We start from the raw sequence: 15,162 nt of genomic DNA, 5'->3' as shown, positions 1-15,162 counted from the left end.
ATAAACAGGAAGAGAAATATGACATGAACAAGAAAAACTAGTTTGTTGTGCTTCCAAGGTGTTTTAACACCCATGATTTACTTATGCAAAATGGATGATTTGTTCGGTGTAGATACAAGGAATACATATCATAATCCCTTGGAAAAATTCTAAGGTATGGTAGAAATCCTTGTCAATGTGTCTCATCTCCATTTACAAATTCACGAATCGCAACGAAAACGCAAACCTCCAACCCAAAGATGATGCCTGCTTGCAAAAGAGAGGAGTACAGTTATAGTTGAATGACTTGACCTGGGCTGTTGTGATCAGTGTTTACGATCTCTCAAAGAGGCCTTTCACATACACCATGCCTTTCTCACTCAGCTGCAGGTCCTTTCTCATTTGTTCTACTTGTTGGTCATCTCCTTGAACGATGATCTCTGATAGGGTTCCATCCTCCGCCACTACCATTTTAACCTTGATCTGCTCCTTTCTCGATGCTCGTTTCCAGTAATAGAGTCCCCTGTTTACATTCCAAAAAACGTTAGTGCTTCAGCTATTAGTCATCCGGTATCAAAATGGATCGACACAAACGAAGAGAAGCACACCCGAGAATTTAGTACTTACGCCAGTGGACTTAAGATGGTGAGCCAGAACCAGTTGTTGCCTACATCTGGGACAGTTATGGTAAGAACAAGAGCAACACTTGCTAGGCTTATGCATGTGCAGAATGTGAGCAATGCCGCTTGGCCTCTGCTTGGAACCATCGTGCCCTCAAACCTTCATCCGTATAACAGAAAGTCCACATTAATAAGATGGATAGAGGGATTTTAAACACTGATGGGGAATTCATTGACAGATTTATTGAAGCCTTTGAAGGAAACATAGTTAATGGCAGGGTTTTACTCACGTTATGGCTTCTCCTCTATCTAGCACCACGAAATTGTTGCGGGTGAAGAATGAAAGTATTTCTCCGGCAACACGGTTAGGTGCCTTCTTCTCTTCTCCTTCTCCTATATATGTTTTCTGCACTATCTGAAATCAAATAAAATGTCACCCAAAAGTATATAAAGAAGAGAAGCAACAATACCTAGAACAAATAATTTGATCCATGTATCTCTATAAAATGCCGTTTTCCCAGACATGGTTTCTTATTAAGCTTTTAAACCAATCTTGGATAAGTTGCTAGTTCGGTAGCGGCTTACAACATAAGCCAACCAAGCCTGAACATTTTTTTAATCTTATTAAGCTTTTAAACCAATCTTGGGTAAGTTGCTCGTCCGGTAGCTACTAAAAAGCGACTCGTGATCAGCTTTGTTGACTTTGTTTCGAGTCTGGCTCGTTTGATAAACAAACCAAGCTTGAACATAACTTTTAAGCTAGTCAAATATTCAAACCAAACCTAAACAACTACTCCGCCTCGTTCAACTCGTTTGTCAGCCCTACCAGCATGCCCGTTCAACTCGTTTATCGGCTCTACCGATAAGGCCATCATAAATTTCCAGTTAGGAGACAGAACAAAACCCAGTAACCCAAAACAAGAGAGAGAGGCTAAAATCAAGATTAATCACAAATCATAACAGGCAAGTAAAAAACAAAACACAAAGCAGCAACATTGGGACCTTGGATTTAACAGAGCGCTTGATGAGAGACCACAGTCCAGGAACAGAGATGACGAATAGGCCCAGGGAAGTGTAATAACTGGCCGCAGAATAGCCGGCGGCGTCTGCCGCCAGCAGAAAGAGAGAGGAGGAGGAGGCGTGGTGATCAGCCGAAGAAAATGACGATGAAAGTAGAGGTTCGATGAGAGAGGAGGATACTGCGAGGCGACCAACGAGGAGCCTCTTGTTGTAATTGGGTCTTGGTTTTAGGCAGTTCGGAGGCCGTATGCCCGGCCATGGAGGTCGTCGGCGGAGGAATCCTGATCTGGGTTTGGAATCGGAGGAGTAATGGGAGAGGAGATGTGCTTGTGGTAGCAGTAGTTTGGCATCCATTTGGGAAGACGCGACACAGTGCCAGGACGTGAGGCCTTCATTTTTGGTTGTCCTGGCAGTGTCTTATCTTATCACTGAATCCTTTCGTTATAGATATGGTTATTAGATTTATGATTTATGCTAAAGGATTCGGCTTCTTGGCAATATGATTTTGGACTGCAAGGGTAGTTATTATAATCGCACTCGCTTATGCCTTAGATTTAGAATGATTTATGCTAAATGATCCGGCTTCTCCGCAGTATAGTTTGGACTATAAGGATAGTTGTTGTAATCATAGTCGTTTGAAAGTGTTTTCTTTCGAGTGGCGCACGTGATGTCACGTGCCCCATTATGTGTTTGTCCCTAAAGCTAGGTACTATACTAAACTTCCAAATATTTAGACACGTTGACTTGAATAGCGAGCCAACGCAAAACATTTACACACACAAATTGGAAGCAAGGAGTTTTGTGTTGGCGCCCCACAGTGGGTAAGCGTGGGGAAGTGTTGGAATCAATTAAAAACTTAAGATCAATGCTAGGTACATAAATTTGTGTGTAATTCATGCATAGATATGTCTTGAATTCGATGCACGTGAATTATTCATTGTTTGTAGAGGTTTTTGTACATTTGACGATTCAAACACACAAGACTCTACCTAAACTTAACCCTAATGAAAAATCAAATTCCACAAATATACCCATCCACCGAATAAAAATCGTTTAGAATGAGAAATTATTGAGGAAAATTATCTAATGTCTTTAGAATACCGTCACGTGCTGCCTCGAACTCTTTCTCCATCACATATTTGCGTGGTTTTCACCGTAAAATATGTGAAGCCAACACAAATATACCATGTGGTAGAAGAGAATTTGAGGCACTGACACACGTGGTGTATTACTCCAGGAATGGAAAGGTACAAAAATAAAAAGGTAAGACCTGCAATAATTACTTTGATCTAGTCAACAAGGGAAAACACAATACTAAGAAATGGGCCCATCTAAAAGGAAGAAGGACTGGGAAAGGTGTATTGTTTATTAAATTGACTATGAAATAATACACCAAACATTTATTTTGGGACAAGAAAGTCAGCAACATTCAAACATGTTACTAACATTCAAACATCTCTCAATCACCCAAAACTTAGGTCGCTTAAGGCTGAGATGTCATGAAATTAACCTAAATTTAACTTAAATTTAGAAATTGTCTTTATTTGAATTTTTTTTTGCATTTGTTAAATTTTGCGTCAAATTTTTGTGAATTATTAATTCGTCTTGACGAAATGAATTGAAAAAGTATTTTTTTTATTTTTACCTAAGTATTTTGAAAAATAAACACTTTTAGCAAAAAAGTTATTATTTATCAAAATACTTGGGTAAAAGTAATATGATTTTAATTTTCCAATTCATCTTGTCGAGATGAATCAATAATTCACAAAATTTTGGTGCAAAACTAACAAATACGAAAAAAATTTCAAATAAAGATAAAACTCCCAAATTTAAGTTAAGCTCAAGAGAACTCAACCTAACTATATGGTAAACACAATCTTATTTTCGATTTAGGGAACTACTATTTTCTTTAGGTCTCAGCTTCCATGTGCTAAATAAGGTGATATTTTGTGTTTTCTATCATAGTATGAGGTTTTCATATCCGACTTTTGCTATGATTTTAATTGGCATCCTAATAATAGACTTTGAGATTGATCATCGGGAAATTACCGTAATTCTGTAAACAAAAATGTTACCCACACAATAATTCAAATATATTACCAAATATAATCTTTCACTTACATATGGACTCTATATGTATGTGAGAGGTCGTGTTTGGTATCATGTTTGAATTGTTATATGTGTATCATTATTGTTCCGTAAAACGCACAATACTTTCTCCCTTTCTCTTGCTATCCGTGTGAGGTAGTAAATGGGTTACAACGCCTCATCTCAAAAACAAAAACAAGTATTTAAATCGCCAACCGTACAAATATGTAGAGTAGTATTTTTTAACTCAATCGATTATCAATTGATAATTGTCAAGTTAATAATACAGGTCTTAATTATTGATCACAACGGTTGATCCAATAACCCTATTTCGTGGTACGAGATTGTATATTCAAGTTGTTGAAACAGTAGGGATCGGTTATTAGTCGTTATCTAATCAACTATTCTCCTCATTTGGGAAAAAAACTAGAAAGTGCCCACCGTTCAGAATTCACCGCTCTCCTACCGCTTTCAATCTCATCGTTCAAAAGTGTTTCAGATGGTTTCGAATTTTAAAAAATCCTTCAAGGAAAGAGTTAAAGTCTAGACTATTGATTGTTGAAATAGACGGTGAGATATTGAGCGATGAACCAAAGCAGCGGGCATAGCACCACGGAAAAAAAGAGAGAAGGAGAACAAGTTATGAACAAAGCTACCAAGTAGCAACACAATTCTGGATACAATTGAGTTCGGAGTCGCTTGATACACATAAGCGCACATGCACCGAAATTGCGTTTTAAAATTGTATTTGTGAATTTCTTTGACAAGTTACTGGGTATTTTCATGAAGAATCCTTTCATGGTATATCTCACGTGATACCTGTTCAGCACATTCGGGCCGTCTAATGCAAATTTTGACGACTTGGATTGAAACTCTCTCTTTTCTCTCACCCTAACACTTTCTCTCATTTTTCTTTCTCTAAATTCGAGCAGTCAAAAAATATAATGGACGGTTCTAATGCGTAGAACGGACACGACGTGGTACCCACTCAGCATTGAATTTTTTTCCGGTAGGTAGATATAGACTATATCTACACTATATGATATAGTGTAGGGCCGGAGCCAAGCCGAGCCCCAAAGCGCGCTGTGCGCGCGAATATTCAGGGGAAATTGATTCAATGAAGTAAAGGAGTGCAAAATAACGGTTTCCCCCACAAACCACACTCGTCGTCTGATTTCCCTGTGTCTCTTCTCTACTCTATCCATCGTTGCGCCTCTCTCTCTTCTCTCTCTCTCCAAACTGATTCGGATAACACGAAACCTATCCTAGTTTCTCTCTCCTCGTTTCAAAACCGGTGGCGTACCCCCTCTCTCTATCTCTCTCTCGTATATCTTCAATTTATGCAGGGTTTTTAACTGCCGATTTTACTCGAAATCGTTGTTCGGATTAAGTATGCAACGCGCCCAGGGTCGGAGCTATTGCGTAATCGAGCGCTGGGTATGAGGCAGGTATTTGTCCTTGTTTCTCAACTGTGCTTCGATTTCTAGGGCTTTGACTCAAAAGATGGAACCTTTATTGTTTGTTTGTTCTATTTTTTTCTCCCCTCTTCGCGTGAATGTTTATTTTTGTTTGCAATCTTTGATGCAATGAAGCCGATAAAAAAAACTTCGATGCAATGAAGTTGGAGGTTACTGTTTTGGATTTTGGGGTAATGCGTTTGTAAATGTTTTGCAATCTCAATTTATGTTTTATTTCTTTACTTGATTTCTTCTCGAGGGTTTATTCTTGGCTTTGTTAAGTGGTGGAATTCGTTGAGCCAGAATTGATTTCATGACAGAAACGGGGAAAAAAAATTGGATGTTTTTTTCTTTGTATTTTGTGTTGGTGTTTTTTAATATGCAAATTCTTGTATTTTTGGTATTATCTTTCTTCCTTTTCATGCCTTTCAAGTAATTTCCCTCAATTTGTTCTGTGACGTCTTTGCTGTACCTTTTTATAATGAATGACTAGAAGATGTTTTTACTCCTCAATTTTCCAGCCTTGTAGTAAGGGTTGTTGTTGTTATAGTTGGTTCTTTGATGGATAGTGTACTATGAATTCAATGTGGAAACTTTGAATAGACAATTTGATGCAGCAGAATTGAGGGTTAAGTGATATATCTCTTGATTGTAACCATACATATTGTTGCTGTTTAGAGCTTAACTTTTGGTGTTTTGTTACAGACGCGGTATACAATTGCTTCTTGCATATAGTTGCATTTTGGGTGGGAGTGATTATACCTTCTAACAAACATGAGTGACCAGCCCAAAGCTGAAAAGTGAATTCCTGTTTCTGTCAGTGTTTACCTTTCGGTTTCTATTTCTTCATTGATCTATAAGTCTTGCACAGTTCCAGCTTCCTTTATAAGTCTTGCATAGTTCCAGCTTCAGAAAGTCTTGATTCTTCTTATCTTGCAGGAATAATAATTGTTACCACTTTCACCTTATGTTTTGTTCATGCATTTTTAGCACTATATTTTGACTCACTGGTAGTGTTATCTTACTGTTAGTTTTAATGCATGCTAGGGTTGATAGATTTTGTGATTTGCATTTATTCACTTGCTGAAGTGGCAGGAGTCAGGACCTCATTGACGGCATATTAAGAGAACATAAATGGATATTGAAACTGAATGCATGTTTTTAATCCCTTGATTACATGTAAGGTATAGTTTAAGATGAGGCTGTTTGTTGTTTGGAACAGGCGAATCTTATTTTACTATGAATTGAAAAGATTGTAAAAGCTGATTTATTGCATATTTGGTGTACTATGTTGACCACTGACCCACCATTCTCCAGTTATTAACTTCTTATTGTTGAAAACAAAAATCAAGAAGAGCCACACTAGTGCTAACTGCTAAGTTAGTGTTGCTAACTTCTAAGTCCTTTTGAATTCATTTAAAGAAGTGTGATCTTGATTTTGGGTGACTAATAATGGAATGTCTTGTTTGCTCGTAGAAAATTAGGGTCTACAACTTAGAGCCCTGCTTGATCTTTTGCCGATAATATGGAAATGTTATGCACTGCAAAGTTTTTTTCTTTATATATTTACTCTATTCTGTTATTTGATTTTTGCTCTTATTTGGATGCCCTTTTTTGCATACTGCATGGGTTAAGTGGGGATGTTCTTAGTTAATCACACCTTAGGTTAGCTAATGATGATGGTGTCTTCAAACATGGTTTCAGCGGCAGACGGAATGAAGGTATTCATTGGTTGTAATCAGGACATATGTTGGTAGAAATTCCAATCATGTTCTGCTGTGGATAATTTTTTGATAAATCGTGCAAATGGCGGCTGATCAGAGGAAGAGACGATTGAATGGTGCCATCATTTCTACATCCCGGGAGCTGGGCAGAGCAAAAAAGAAAAAAGTGGGATTGCTACAAGGTGATTTAAACATGAGATCAAATATTTCTCTCAAGTGGGATGACAAGAAGAAGAGTGTTGTTGCCATGCGGGGTCAAATTGGCTTATCCCAGAAAGACATGGTTCCATTCATTGATCATGTTCCTCTTTGCAACAATATCTTGGCAGATGTTCTTTCTGTTCCTCACGAAATTTTTGACTTGGACAATTTAAAAGAGGTGCTCTCTTGTGAGGTAATGCTAATTCCCTGGTGATGCTTTATTACTTTTCTTTTTGGAGTATATTTTCTTTGAGAATTTTCTTCTTACCTTCTATGCAATAATAATTACAGGTCTGGCAGACCCATTTATCCGAAAATGAGAGAACCTATCTTACGCAGTTTCTACCTAAAGGAGCTGAGACGCATCGCATTGTCCAAGAATTGCTTGCGGGAGATAACTTTTACTTTGGAAATCCTTCTCTGAAATGGCAAGTGTTGATATTGATGTAGTTTGGTGGAAAATATGTGTCTTAGTTTGCTATTGCTTCTAAGTCAAATATCTTTTGTTTGACTGGTAACTTTATGTCAAACCGAATAAAAAGTACTTCAATTCCTTCATACTATTGATAGATGTTTACGAAATTCCTTTGTATTGATTATTAGGACCCAAATTTTTTCTACCTTTGTGCGCTATCATTAGTTTATTAGAAGTACGAATGGAGCTTAGGAATTGGGTTGGATCAGAGTTTGGAATTGGGCTGGTAGTATGTACAATTAGACAGAAAAGCCGGTACACAGATTTTCAAGTTCCGTTCCAGAGAAAATACCAGATTATTTCGCTGGTACCATCATTTTCTGGCAAATTTCCGGATGTTTCGGATACCATATCGAAGTGCAAACGAGGAAAAAGAAAGAGGAAAGGACAACTGCTCTGCTCTTTCCTAGACAACCATGTCCTTCCATACATCATCAGTGCTCAAAATGTGTAGCTTTGCATAGAAATGGGCAAAGGACCTTATGGCATGTGATTTGACCGCTGAAGCTTTGATTTTTCAAGTTTTTACTCTTAATAATTGTTTTTTTGGGTAAATACTCTTAATAATTGTTCTTTTGTAAAGGTTAAAATTTCCTTTCCAAGTACAGTATTTACCTCCACGTGTTTCACTGTATACTGCATTTGCATATTAATTGCCGAATAACAGTTAGTTTTTGCAGATATTATTATTGTTAATGTAAAAATATTAACTCCGAAACGTTATCCGAAATCATACCAGTACCTGTACATACTATACCAATAGGAAAAACCTTGGGTTAGATTCAGAACCTTGGGTTGGATTCAACATATAATTTATGGTAAAATGTCCTGCACCCTTGGAGACATTACTTGTGTGTTAAAAATGATGTATTATGAGCAAAGCTTTTTGTGGAGTCTATTGAGAAACATAGTTGTATGTTTTCAGACTGTTTTATCATTTTCAAGTTCCTTATCTTTAGTGTGTTCGCGGTTTTATATTTCTTTAATTCTTTTAATACAAAAGTAGAAACTTTTCAAAGAAAACAATCATTTTCCATTATTTGGAGTCTGGTATTTTACTATTTTTGTATTTCCAAAAGCCAGTTTTAAATGGTTTGTATTTTTGTTTGGCCACTTCCTTCAAAAGTTTAAAACAGCAGAGTATATGCTGAATGGGATGCCTGCCTTTTAGGCTTGAGCTTGGCTCATTTGTATGTGCTCCTAAAGCTCTCTGTAGTTTGATTCTTGTATGCCCTCTTTAGCATATGCAATTTTGAAGTTTATATGAGCTTCTCTGAAAATGTTGTCTTCGCATGTTTTATGGTGTAACTTCTTATACTCTCAGGGGTGCTTCCCTTTGTGCTGGTAATCTTCATCCTGATGCTGTTATTCATCACGGAAAATGTTTGAAGACAAGTAAGAAGTCGTATTACTCAGGGTTACAGAAGTATCATAATGGGTATGTAATATGAAGGAGCTACCACTTTTTGTGCTTCATTTCTATGCTATGTTCGTTATTGTTTCTTTGACCTAATTGGAGGGTCGCAAATATTCTATGCTTCTCGTGGCAGCATGATTGGAAATTTACTGCTGTGGAAGGAAAGATGGGGAAGCTGCAAAGATCCCGAGGAAATAGTGAACCAGATATGGAGGTTAATACTCGGGATGTTTCCCATTTTTTAAGCAATTGTATAGTTTGGCATAAGTAGGATCTGCTGCCTTCATAATGAGTGAACTGACATCACCTGAATATGGTGCTGGTGTGTCTTTGGGTTGTGCATATTTTCATTGTTAGTGCCTAGTACTATGAATCAGAAGAATATCATGCTCAATTTTGTTTGACTTGTTTTGGTGCCTACATATACTCAAGGGTGTTGTATCTATTTTATGTCCTACATACGAGTTAACTGTGATGGGCTCTTGTTTGGTTTGCACTCTTGTGTTGACTAATCTATAATTTGGGCTGTTCTAGTTCTGCTTGTAATAGAAATTTTGGTCCAATCATTTTTAAGTGGTAATATGATTTAGAATCAGTGCATAGTTATTAACTTTCCAAGGCATCTCTCATCGTAATCGTTAATTTTGTTCTTTTATTTATTTACCCCTCCTATAGAACAGCAACTAATCACGTTTTTTATTGGAGGATCTTGTGATTTCCATCTTGCTTCAATGTAAGGACTGGTGTTTGATGTATCTATATGCGTGACAAGATCTGAATTTGTTTCTCTTGGAGATGTTCCTTTTGAAGCTCATCTAGTGATGGCATATAAATCTTATGAGCAGGAACAGAAAGCAAGCTGAGAGAAGTATCACTTTTGACGCAAACGAATGTAGATATCATGATGCTGAGGAGGACTTTGCAGCCACGTCTGAATCTGGTTCTTGGGCTGCTAATGAAAAGGCAGTTAGTAGTGATAACCAAAGCTTAATGAGGAAGCATGGGGAACTGCAGAGACGGTAATTATCTTATGAGCATGTATGAGCTATTCCAGCACTTGTACAAGCGATTTCTCTGAACTTGACCAGGTTTCATGCAAAGGACAAATATGACTATACCTTACAGACTTGGCCCTTACTATTTAGAGGCACTATTGCTTATGGGATTTGGTTAATTTAACTATCCACATACAACATGTATCTAGGGAAAAGTATGCCCAATTACCTGCATCTGGATCTCTGTTTGTACATGTTCTTCTTGATACATAGCAAGTACATGCTCACATAGCTACATAATTATCTCTCTGTATATTTCTGGGGTTTCTGTGTGCACATGCAAGTGTTTGAGCATGAGCCCTGTTTGGAGGCCATTTTTTAGAAGGATCTTCAAAAGCCAACTTATTTTGACTGAAACCGTGCACTGTCTTTTTTGTTTTAATTTTTTTGAAACATGTTATAGTTGAGATGGCTGAAGTTTCACGCTTAGCATTATTTTCTTTGTGTTTTGATGGAAACACAAGGTATATAAAGTCTTCCTGCCTGTTTAGTGTTCTCCGGGGATTTTTGCTGATTGCATTTCTTGTCTAGTAATATTAACTTGATGAAGATTACCTATCTCATATAGATTTTCAAACAATGTCTATGTATGGAAATGATTATATACCACGTACTCGTTTGGGTTCTTGAGATTTACAACTTTTGAGTGTAGTCACTGTACTGGGTGAGCTTACTGCTCTCTTTCGGGTTTATGGCTCTTTATGAAAAACTTCTTTAATATATTCAGGATTTGATCAATTAGGTAGGTTATCATTGTTGGCTCCGTAGGGTTTATCGGGCAACCTGGAAGCTGTAATCAATTTTCGCTTGCAATAATGCTTAATTTTCTGGAATGACAAGGTTTCTCGGTGATCACTGATTCACATATAAAATACTGTTGCTGAATGGGGTTCACAGGCGACATATTTGTATCAGCTGCTATTCAACTTAGATATCTTGTAGTTCAGTATTTTAAGAGTCCAATACCCTTCACCTCCACCCCCCTCGCCAAGTTATCCCTCTCAGTGTGTGCACCTCCACATATGGCGTCATAGGAAATCTATCTTGGTAATGTGATGAACTTGTTTGGAAGAAAATGTTCTAGTTTGTCTAATAAAGTAGTAACCATATGTTTGTCAGATGCTTAGATGTTATATGAGGCATGTGAGATGTGAAATTTGTTCTTGGTGCACCTGTGGTGAATAAATCTACTTATTCAAGTTGGATGTTGTGATTTGCAGCGATGGCTCCGTGGTGGTAGAGAAACCTAGAAAAGGAGAAAATCTACGGAAGCAAAACATCCAGTTTGGTGATGGTTCTAGATATATGTCGTATATCAAGGTGATTTATCTAACATAATGACAAATTTGACGGAAAATAAGTCGCTGGTACTGTGCATTTACTCGTGTCCGTGCATGCTTCCTAAAACGAAATTCTATTGATAGAATCAAAACCCACCTTCTCTTCTTTGGTAGCTCATCAAATGATTTGTTATGATTTTTGTTGGTGGTTGGTCTCAATTCTGTTCTTTTTCCATGAAGTTGCTGGCATTATAGAACTTCGTCGTCGAGGAATTAAATAAATGTGCACAACTCTTCTAATAAACAATATGTTGTGTATTGGGAACTGAGGTAGTTGAGATTGGAGCAAACCAATGTTGGTGCTTATGGCTGATCACTTGTCTTCGTTCACTTCAGGTTAGCAGGGAGCAACATCAACGTGTTATGAGTAGTATAAAGGATTCCAGTAGTACCATTTTATCTAGGACTCTTAATCGTGTTCTGGGTAACCTTGGTGCTTTTCACATTCAACCGTTCGAAGAATTTGAAGAAGAAGAGCGGAAGAAGTTGCATCAGCATTGGTTAGTGTCTTTGAATTGAATATTTAGGATTGATTTACTTTCAAGCTCTTTCTTCCTCTTCAGAGTTTAGTGTTTATTATGCAGGCTGCAGTTGGCAACCAGAGACCTGCCATTAACATTTTCAAACTGGAGATCATGGAAGATAAAGAAACAGAAACTGACGCAATCTTTGGAGCAAGAAATGGAAGAGAAACTAAAGTTCTTTAAAGAGGTTTGCTACTCTGCCCCTTTCCTTTTCTTTTTATCTATTTGTGCCGAGTGTGGGTGTTTCTGTCGGTGGCAGACAATTAGATATCCAGTAGATCCTTGTTTAAAGACAACCTTTGTGGGCTGCATAATGCTAATTTGTCAATTGTTATATGTGTGATTAGGATGAGGAGAAAGAGAATGACTGTATCTCAGTACCTGGTCCGATGGATAATAGAGCAGCAGACTCTGAAGCCACAACTCCCGTAGAGGTTTTGTATTCTGCCCTGTGGGTATCAGAGAATATAATATCAACTTCTTGACATAGTTAGCCCCATTTTCTAACAACCTTAAGTTTTTGGACTGCTAACATTATTAGAGCGTTAGTTTCTTAGTGGTGTTGGGTTCAAGCCAGGTGAGAGGTTTTGGGTTTAAGTCTCTCAGTGTTCAGGACTCAGGTAGCCCTGGACAGAGCTCAATGGAAAAATAGGATTCATGTAGCCAACCTCAAGTGATTGGGACACAAGGCTCGGTTTGGTTTAATGTTCATTTGTTTCCTGTTTTCATTCTTCTTGTCTGTTTTCATTCTTGCATGGATGCATGCAAGGCGGGGTTTGCATGTGAGGGAGGGTGTTAGATAGCTCAATACATATCGTTGGGTCCATTTCCTATTAGCTTATATGAGCTTTTGGGAACAATTGGTGACTTAGCACATACCCTCTTAAAGTTCTGTGCTCGATAATATATTTTGGTTACGTTTGTTAAATTGTTAGCCTTTTATTTTGGGGTGGTCAGGTTGAAGAGAAAGGGAACTCAGAGAACTTCCCTCAGGAGCTGATAGACGATGGTGTGGAAAATGTTAAATCTGCTATGGCATCAGAGGTTTGTGCTCTTTAGTCTTTGCCTCCGCTGTGTTTTTGTGAATGTAGGCTGCTTTCTAAGCATTTAAAAGCAATCTCATGCATGTTGTCGGTCTTAGCTAAACCTGTCTATTCAATTATCTCCATTAGCCACATTATTTTAACTTGTTTGTGACTGGGTAATCAGGATGAAGAGGGAGAGAAGCCTGATCAGGAGATGGCTGATGACGGCCCAGTTAAATGTGAACCATTCAGCCCAGTTAAATGTGAACCCTTCATTAAAGATGATTATGCCACTCTTCATATCTCCACAGATAACCATGATTCACAACCAATTCCTTCACTAAATCGCTGCCATGAATTTGTCCCCATGAATCTGGATCCCGGTATTCATATAGCTATGGGGAAAGATGACAACCCTGCTAATTTATCACAGTACCCAGAAACTTTAAATCACATGAGCAATGTTGTTAGTCAGAGGGTTCCTCACTCTTCTTCAACAGATGTTTGGCCAGCAGTTAGCATGCAAGAATCTTGTTACCATCCTACTTCTTTGAACCATGCTTATGCCTCTGCCCATGAGCTGTCACTTGGACATTCGCTTGTTTTTGAAGAGCAACAATCCCGACTGATTGATCTCGAATCTCGAAATCACGAAGAGGATACCGTGAAAGATCTGTTCCTCAGACAACCCAATGACATGACCTTCTTCAATCCCTACACTGACCTAGAGGTCCAAAACCGAAATGAGCTATTACAGCATTTGTTCAAGGGCCAGGAGGGTTTGCCTTACCATCAGGAGCAGAAACAGAGACATTTAGATTTCCAGCCAGCATCAAATGTTCCAATGGTGACAGGTCAGTTTTCTGGGCATTTTGGGCAGCAGCTCCGTCCCTCACTGCCATTGGAGAGACTGAATGATGTATACATGCACCAAAACGTACAAGAGAACCCGTTCTCAGATGGAGGTAGGTACATTACTCCAAGGCAAGAACACTTGCCATCTATCAATGCTCAGGATTGGGCTGTCAATACCCCTCCTCATGGGATTTCAGCGCCTCTCCCATCTCAGTTGGGTGGTGGAATGTTGGGCCGTAATTGGTTTTCAGGTGAGAATCGAGCCTGTGGTGGGTGGTCCAGTTTGGATGCAATTGGCCCAACTCAGACCATTGGAAATAGAAGCAATGCGGATCAGAGCCTATTTGGAGTTCTTTCTCAATGTAATGGCGAGTTACGTCCTGGTCCACCTTATCATTTGACCGGTTCCAACGAACATTTCATTCAGCCAGGAACCTATCATGGATTAGGTGCACTTTTCCCCACAGCAACCAACATTTTGCCAAATGCAGGTAATTCGCTTAACTACTATAATGGTCATGAGGCTACTGCCCCTGTAAAGAACAACAGTACAGAATGGATGGGTGTGCCGCATCAGAGTTCTGCTTTACAGGATATAATGGGAAAACCATTTTTGAGGTCCTGGAACAATTAAGGAAGATCACGTACCCGTTGTTTGGGCCAAGTGGATTGCCAGTTTATCGGCATGGTTGATAAGCAAGATGGGCAGTGAGCTGAACTGAAGGTTCATACAACACTCAGTTTTTGGACTAATTTGTTTTCAGGACTAACGGCACAGTCTGGTTTTTTAAGAAACTGGGTTAGTGGGTTCTGAAGCCTTGTGATGGCAGTTTGTACATAGATATAGGGGAATGGGTCGAATCCTGAAAATTGGGGAACGTCTCTAGGATTTTTCCTTTTGAGAGGTGAGTTATAGATGACGATACGATTTTAATTGGGACTTTTCTTCTCCCTTGGTTGATGGAGTAATTTTGGCTCATGCAGTTTAGAATCTAGGCATGCCCTCTAACCTAATAAAGTCGCCATTTTTGTGATCAGTGATTTTCCTACATTACTTTGGAAACCACACTGTATTTGCTATTATCAGTATCAGTCATGAAGGTTTTCATTCTCCGGGTCATTTCACTAGCCCTCCTCCACTTCACGTGTGTTTGTGATTCCATGGCTGGGTAAAGAGTGATGACCTTGCATTCTTGAAGTTCAAGATGCTCTCTCTCTCTCTCTCTCTCTCTCTCTCTCTCTCTCTCTCTCTCTCTCTCACATATGTTTATTACCTAAAAAACATAGGTTTTTACAGTTCCTAAATCAGGATTGTCGGCATGTTGTGCCAAAAAGGAAGGGTGGGGCACTAGGGATGGGCCACACTGGACTGGGTCTCTTGA

At 38.6% G+C, this 15,162-nt stretch overlaps 2 protein-coding genes across 6 annotated transcripts; one reads left to right on the top strand and one right to left on the bottom strand.

The window, feature by feature from the left end:
* Positions 1–41: 41 nt before the first annotated feature.
* Positions 42–2,057, bottom strand: LOC131298440 (protein COFACTOR ASSEMBLY OF COMPLEX C SUBUNIT B CCB1, chloroplastic). Its single transcript, XM_058323914.1, has 4 exons — positions 1,602–2,057; positions 890–1,014; positions 607–759; positions 42–502 (listed from the first exon to the last, which is right to left on the bottom strand). The coding sequence occupies exons 1-4, from the start codon at positions 1,971–1,973 to the stop codon at positions 313–315; spliced, it is 840 nt and encodes a 279-aa protein (XP_058179897.1). The 5' UTR covers positions 1,974–2,057; the 3' UTR covers positions 42–312.
* Positions 2,058–4,769: 2,712 nt separating this feature from the next.
* On the top strand, positions 4,770–14,908 carry LOC131298438 (uncharacterized). Of its 5 annotated transcripts, none has more exons than XM_058323908.1 (12): positions 4,770–5,155; positions 6,869–7,282; positions 7,381–7,517; positions 8,889–9,002; positions 9,115–9,195; positions 9,833–10,000; positions 11,257–11,356; positions 11,713–11,876; positions 11,961–12,087; positions 12,248–12,334; positions 12,858–12,944; positions 13,110–14,908. In XM_058323908.1, exons 2-12 carry the CDS (start codon positions 6,971–6,973, stop codon positions 14,412–14,414), a joined length of 2,682 nt encoding a protein of 893 aa, XP_058179891.1. In that variant the 5' UTR covers positions 4,770–5,155; positions 6,869–6,970; the 3' UTR covers positions 14,415–14,908. The 5 variants fall into 5 exon arrangements, with proteins under 5 accessions (XP_058179891.1, XP_058179892.1, XP_058179889.1 ...); XM_058323909.1 differs by having other exon boundaries at positions 9,827–10,000; positions 13,125–14,908; XM_058323906.1 differs by having other exon boundaries at positions 9,827–10,000.
* Positions 14,909–15,162: the final 254 nt, after the last annotated feature.

Source organism: Rhododendron vialii, chromosome 8a (assembly GCF_030253575.1).
Source record: "Rhododendron vialii isolate Sample 1 chromosome 8a, ASM3025357v1".
NCBI lineage: Eukaryota > Viridiplantae > Streptophyta > Magnoliopsida > Ericales > Ericaceae > Rhododendron > Rhododendron vialii.
The sequence above is the reverse complement of the archived record's forward strand: the minus strand, read 5'-3'. Positions and strand labels throughout refer to the sequence as shown.

Coding starts and splice junctions, on each gene's coding strand:
- LOC131298440 (XM_058323914.1), bottom strand. CDS start 1,973: ATGGATGCCAAACTACTGCTACCACAAGCACATCTCCTCTCCCATTAC. Junction 1,015..1,601: donor AGCGCTCTGTTAAATCCAAG/GTCCCAATGTTG, acceptor ATTTGATTTCAG/ATAGTGCAGAAAACATATAT. Junction 503..606: donor ACCATCTTAAGTCCACTGGC/GTAAGTACTAAA, acceptor GAATGTAAACAG/GGGACTCTATTACTGGAAAC.
- LOC131298438 (XM_058323906.1), top strand. CDS start 6,971: ATGGCGGCTGATCAGAGGAAGAGACGATTGAATGGTGCCATCATTTCT. Junction 9,003..9,114: donor TTACAGAAGTATCATAATGG/GTATGTAATATG, acceptor TTCTCGTGGCAG/CATGATTGGAAATTTACTGC. Junction 12,945..13,109: donor AATCTGCTATGGCATCAGAG/GTTTGTGCTCTT, acceptor CTGGGTAATCAG/GATGAAGAGGGAGAGAAGCC.